At 41.4% G+C, this 6,031-nt stretch overlaps 1 protein-coding gene across 1 annotated transcript; it reads left to right on the top strand.

Moving 5' to 3' along the window:
• Nucleotides 1–2,140: 2,140 nt before the first annotated feature.
• Nucleotides 2,141–2,707, top strand: LOC113754763 (the record flags this gene model as incomplete). Its single annotated transcript, XM_027299028.1, has 1 exon — nucleotides 2,141–2,707. A coding segment is annotated over exon 1 (567 nt), but the record flags the coding sequence as incomplete, so codon positions are not given.
• Between the last annotated feature and the right edge of the window lie 3,324 nt (nucleotides 2,708–6,031).

A 6,031-nucleotide genomic window follows, 5' to 3' on the forward strand; every position in this document is an offset into this window, starting at 1 on the left:
AACCAAGTCCCCCGAGAGCTGAATCAGTGGAAGAATAACCTATCTTATGAGATTGGGGGGCTATTCCAATATGTGGGGCATCTACCAAGCCTTGTTGACATAATACCCAACGTAATTGCTATCCAAGCATTGATCAATTATTGGGATCCGGATGCCTCAGTTTTTCGGTTTGGAATGTGCGAACTCACCCCAACCCTAGAAGAGTTAGAGGGATTGTTGCAAGTACCGGGAAAAGGCAGTCCTATGATATACCCGAGCAGAGGAACGAAAGAGCAGTTTTGCAGATTTCTGGGATTGAGGAACAATAGCTTAGATCAACACCCCGACCCTAGATCTTGTCCACTGAGGTTTTTATATGACCGATTTGGGGAAAAGGAGTCCTTTGAGCGCCATCAGATCGATTTCTTTATAACAAGGGGGCAATGGGAAGAGAAGCGTGTGCAAGCTTTTGGTTTGGTTTTGATTAACTTATTGCTATTCCCTCAAAGGCATGGAAAGGTGACATTTGCAACAATCAACATGATTCAAAGTCTTTTTCTAGGAATTCGTGGAACAACACCAACTTTGATACCCGTTGTCATAGCGGACATCTTCTCAGCCTTTACCAATTGCCAAAGGAAAGGGGGTTTCTTCTACGCTTCAAATTTGGTACTTCAAATGTGGATCATGGAACATTTGGTGAAGAGATCACTTAACCCTTTGGGTCCTTGTCTCCCAGTTGAGAATTGGATTGATTCGCATCAAGAGAGAGTCAGCCGCTACTACCGCGTGATGTCGTCAAGCCAGTTTATTGAGGAGTTCAACAACTTGACACCAGAAAAGATACAGTGGGTTCTAGATTGGACCAAGGTTAGGGACCCAGCTTTTAGGACCACTCAACATGACTTCATCCCTCTAGCTGGAGTTAATGGTCTAGTCGCCTATATTTCACAAAGGGTTATGAGACAGTTTGGATACCCGCAAAGCATTCCTATGGTACAAGGGGTTGAAGATCTCAGACTAAGTACGATGACCGAGAGTCGAAGCATGGTATTAGAGGCTTGGGGAAATTTGCAAGGTCTTGAGAATTTGCAGTTGGAATTGGTAAACAAGGTGGCACCTGCAGTTATGCCTAGGTACAATGAATGGATCAGACAAAGGGTGGAACATGATAGGGCAAGGCAACAATTAGCATCAGCCAGTCCCGAAGAACAAATGGAGAAGCTAAGGAAAGAATTAGAGGAATCTCAAGCCCAGCTTATAATGGCCAACAAAGTTCTAGAAGATACCCAAGTGCAGTTGAGGAGGGAAAAGAAGAAGAACGAGAAACTAGAGGAAGCCATAGACGCCCTTGATAGAATTAGGGAAGGCGCGCGTAAGCTCAGTTTTGGGAGCTCTAAAGAGTCACAAAGTACAAGTCTCTTGAGACATAGGGATTTTGTAAACATGGTTACTAAGACCATTGACGAGGTTGTAAAGGAAGATTGAACTTTTCCACATTTTATGAGAAGCTTTCCATTTCAAAGTTCTAAATTCACTTACAGGTTTGGAAATGGGATTTTTCCCCGAAGGCTTGCATCATGCTAGGCCTACCCTTGGCACAAAAAGGGCCCCCCTGATAGGACATGCATCCGAATTTTTAGAACATCTACTAACTCTTGTCTTTTTCTTTTCCTTTGTTTTATTTTTGTTTAAAAGCTAAGCCAGGGCTAAATCTAAAAGCACGCCATTTCATATTTTCAGGTAATATTTAAACATAGCTTCTCGTCGAAACCCTATCATAACGCGATCCCGTATTCGAGTCCAAAGGAATCGTGTAGACATGAGTACTCAGCCAGAATCGTCTGATAAGACCGCTGCAACTACCCAGCCGGAAGCCACAAGTCCCGGGGTTCAGTTGACCGAATTACTCACCAAATTTGGGGAAATGGCATCTGAAATGGCCGCCCAAAAGAAGTTGATCGACGAGCTCATTAGTAGCGGAGTGCAGCCCGAACCTCCGCCCGTCAGACAACCGGAATCTGAACCATTTGTCATTCCTCCAATTCAAACCACTTTTGAGGGAGTTTTCAACCCGCAGTATACTTACACTCAAAATCCTCCGTTCTATCCTCCCTATGGGCAAGGATTTCAGCCTCAAGGTGGTCAAGGTGGTCCAAATATGCCTCCGGATCCACAAGCTTTTTATCAGACTACTGCCGAGCCTGTTGTGCCGGAGTACACTGTTCAAACCAAGCCAGAAATGGGAGAGTCATCTGCCCCGGTTGATATGAAGTTACTCAAGCGGTTGGATCGTTTCGATGAGTTCATCCGGAAAAGCCAAGGTTTAAGCAAACAAGGGGTGTTAGACTACGATGATCTGTGCCTGTTTCCAAATGTACAGCTGCCCGTGGGATTCAAGACCCCGAAGTTCAATAAATATGATGGTACGGGCAATCCTAAGACACACTTGCGTTTGTTTGCCAACAAGTTGGGCAAACCGGTGGATGACGAAAACTTGCCATTAAGGTTGTTTCCAGAGAGTCTAGAAGGAGACGCCCTCAATTGGTATTCAAACTTAAAGCCAGAGGAGGTGAAGACTTGGTTTGATCTATCCAACGCCTTCATCAGACAATATGAGTATAACTGTGAGCTAGCACCGACCAGAACTACTTTGGAAGGCACTAAGAGGCGACCATCTGAAGATCATAAGACATACGCCAAAAGATGGAGAAAGATAGCTGCCAAGGTTGAGCCTCCGATGACCGAAGATGAAATTATTCGCACTTTCATAAAGGCGCATTGTGACGACCCCACTTCTCCCAAGGGCGAACCCAAGGGTATCGGCGGGCCGCCTGCCCGGCTCTCGCCGGGACTCAGTTGTTCACTAAAGTCCTCAAATGAATTACAAGAATAAACCTCAAATATACATCACATGGTCCACAAATATACATCCAAGTCTCCAATAATTACATGTCACAAATCCAGCGGAAACAATTCCCAACTATACATAAAATGACTCCAAATCCAAATTGTACAAAGTATAGGCCATCTATTCACGTGAATAAGCACAACAAGTCCTTCCTTCGCCTTGAGCCCTGTGGAGGGGAATAAAATATTTTTGGGGTGAGCTAGAAGCTCAGCGAGTAACCATTAAAATCAGTAATCAAATCGGTTTCACAATAGTTCATTTCAATGATGTCATAAATCAAATGATAATTCCAGAAACAATTACAACATTTCCAATACATTAAATACGGAGTATCAATAATTCAAGAAACATTTAGCATGGAAAGCAATAAGAACACATTCATTAAAAGGATATGGGCTCACAAGGAGCCCAATGTTCCCGCGCGCGCTCGTTCTCCTGACATTTCCCTTTTTTTTTTTCATTTGAAATTGCATCATTTTTCCACCAACCTCCACCAACCTACAAAGGTAATACTCGAGTATACCAAACGTTCACCCAGGTCCCTAATCGCCCGACCGAGTCCATTTCTGGCTCAAGACGACCGGTAACAAGGGGCAATGGCCAGTTCAGCCCAAAAGGCTTACATCATACGCAACTAGCATTTCAATAATTAAGTCCTTGAAAATTGCACAGTTATTTAGGTCGAGTGCGATAAAGTACACACTCGCCTAGAAAGCTCGTTTTGAAAATCATTCAAAGCACTTAACACGTCATCAATCAATAATACAAGTCATGAAGTCAAGAAAATATAGTAAATAAGGAACACTCTCATATAAGCACGCATGATATGCAAGAAAACAGTTCAAAAGTAACTTTGGAAACAGTTCAAAAGTAAATAATGCAAGAAACGTTTCACAAGTACTTTGGAAATAGTTTAGGGTCACTCACCTCCATGGCTCAGAAATCATCCATCATATAATATTGCCTTGCTCAAATCCAAGCCTTAGATCACAAACCCAATGCAAACAAATCCCTTCAAAGTTCGGACAGCACTTCCCCTGAATTTACTAACTTTTCCAGCCATCACGGCTTCATTATTTTCCTCATTCCAACCCAAAGGTACACACACAACAACAAGCTCATCCAATAGCCATTCAGCAAGCTCCAAGTAGTACTAGTACAAGTCAAGCTAGGGAAAAGTTTGGAAATGAAAGTTAAGCTCAAAACCAGAAAAACAGTTTTGACGTCATTTTGCGGTAATGGTACCAAAGGCGTTACGATTGTCGGATGAAGGTGCAAGATACACTGTTTCGAAGCTAAGAGATAGGGATACAATATTTCAGAAGGTCACTCAGTCCAAATTCCAGCACAACTAAGTCAAATATGCCAAATAACAAACCAGAACCGTAATTGCAGGTTTACAAATTACACTATTCTGTAATCAGTACAACTCAGTCTAAACAGGTCCAAATGCAGAAATTACAAAGGCATATGGTAGCTAGGACATCAAGATACATTTCATCAGAAGACCTCAACACCCAAATCCAAAACAATTCCAGTCAAAACAACCCATTTCAGACGCAGTTCTAACATCCTGATGAACCCAGAAGAGCAATAGTAATTTCGGCTTATCTCATTCTACACTACTCCAATTGACCTGAAATTTTACAGGCACCTTTAAAACATCAATACCTACAACTTTCATGTTTTGAGCTAAGGCTAATTCGGCCTATATCTAGGACCTAAAATTTCTGACAGAATGAAGAACCAAGAACCCTAATTTTCCAGAATTTCTTCCAAAACAGAAATTGATTGCAATTGTCCACTTTTTCCACCTTCTAGCTTCCTCAACTATCATTTCCAATCATCATACATAACCACATAATAACAATCATATGAGAATAGAAAAATCCTAATTAAATATAAAACTTCACTAATTTCAACCAAAATCATGAAATCATCCATAAAATTACTTATTCAACCACCACCAATAACTAATTGAACATTATCAAGATCAAAGGAAAGCTTCCTTAGTCACTTACCATGCAAACCCAAGGAAAGACCCAACTTAGCACCTTTGCTTCTCAAACCACTTCACCACACACCTTAATACCACCAAGAGAAAGGTTTTTATGGAGCAAATCACGATTTTAACGGTTGGTTTGTGAGATTGGGCAAGAAATAGAAGGAAGAAATTGGAAGCTTTTCTCTCTTTTTGTCTCCAAGAGGTTCGGCCAAGGAGCTTATGAAGAAGATGAATTTTGGGTCAAGTTTTTAATCAATTAGTAAAGGTAGTAAAATGGTCAAAGTCCACCCTTGAGTAAGAAAGTGACACTTGTCACCTTTAGGTTTAAAACTTATCTTTTTGTCTCTCCAATAAAAATATCTTAACACATTGTAAAATATATCACTTAATACAAAATTCCTACAAGTTGTCAAAAATATATTGCGTTTACCGCACTAGCGGGTCCCACGTCCAAAATACGCTTTTAATTTCTCAAAAACTAACCGATACTAGAAAAATCATTTGAAAACTATATTTGCTCATAAACTTTATCTGGGGAATTTTTCTAATCAAAAAAATATAGAAAAGGCGGGCGATTAAATAAAATAAACCCTAGAAAATTAGAAAATTTTCCGGGTTCTCAAACTCTTTTTTTTTCGGGGAGTCACACGCATGATCCTCCATACTTTGAAGAAATCTTCCGTATGACTGGGTGTACATTTGCTGCGATTGTGAATAAGCTCGAAGAGTATGATGATTTTGTGAGAGCCGGAAAAATTGTCAACGTCTCTGCCCTAAAATCACAAGTAGAAGCTTTGCAAGGGCAGGGGAGCAGTGGAAAGAAGCCGCAGTTTAAAAAGAAAGAGGGGGATGCAACTTTTATCTGGAACCAGAACCCTTCACCCAAACCCCGATACCAACCCAATCCAACCTACCAACCACATTACCCTTATTATTCAAACCCGCACCATGTATATACCACCAATATCCACCACTCACGACCTCGCCCAAGCTATCCTAACCCACCTGTAGCTCCTTTTCAAATTTCTCAACCAAATCCACCCCAAAACCGACATCGCCCTCCATATAACCCAAGATTTCCTCCTCCAAATAGACCTGTTTATAGCCATCCTCACCCTCCTGAACCTTACAACCAA

This window comes from Coffea eugenioides, unplaced genomic scaffold (genome assembly GCF_003713205.1).
Source record: "Coffea eugenioides isolate CCC68of unplaced genomic scaffold, Ceug_1.0 ScVebR1_1014;HRSCAF=1797, whole genome shotgun sequence".
In the NCBI taxonomy this organism is placed as follows: Eukaryota; Viridiplantae; Streptophyta; class Magnoliopsida; order Gentianales; family Rubiaceae; genus Coffea; species Coffea eugenioides.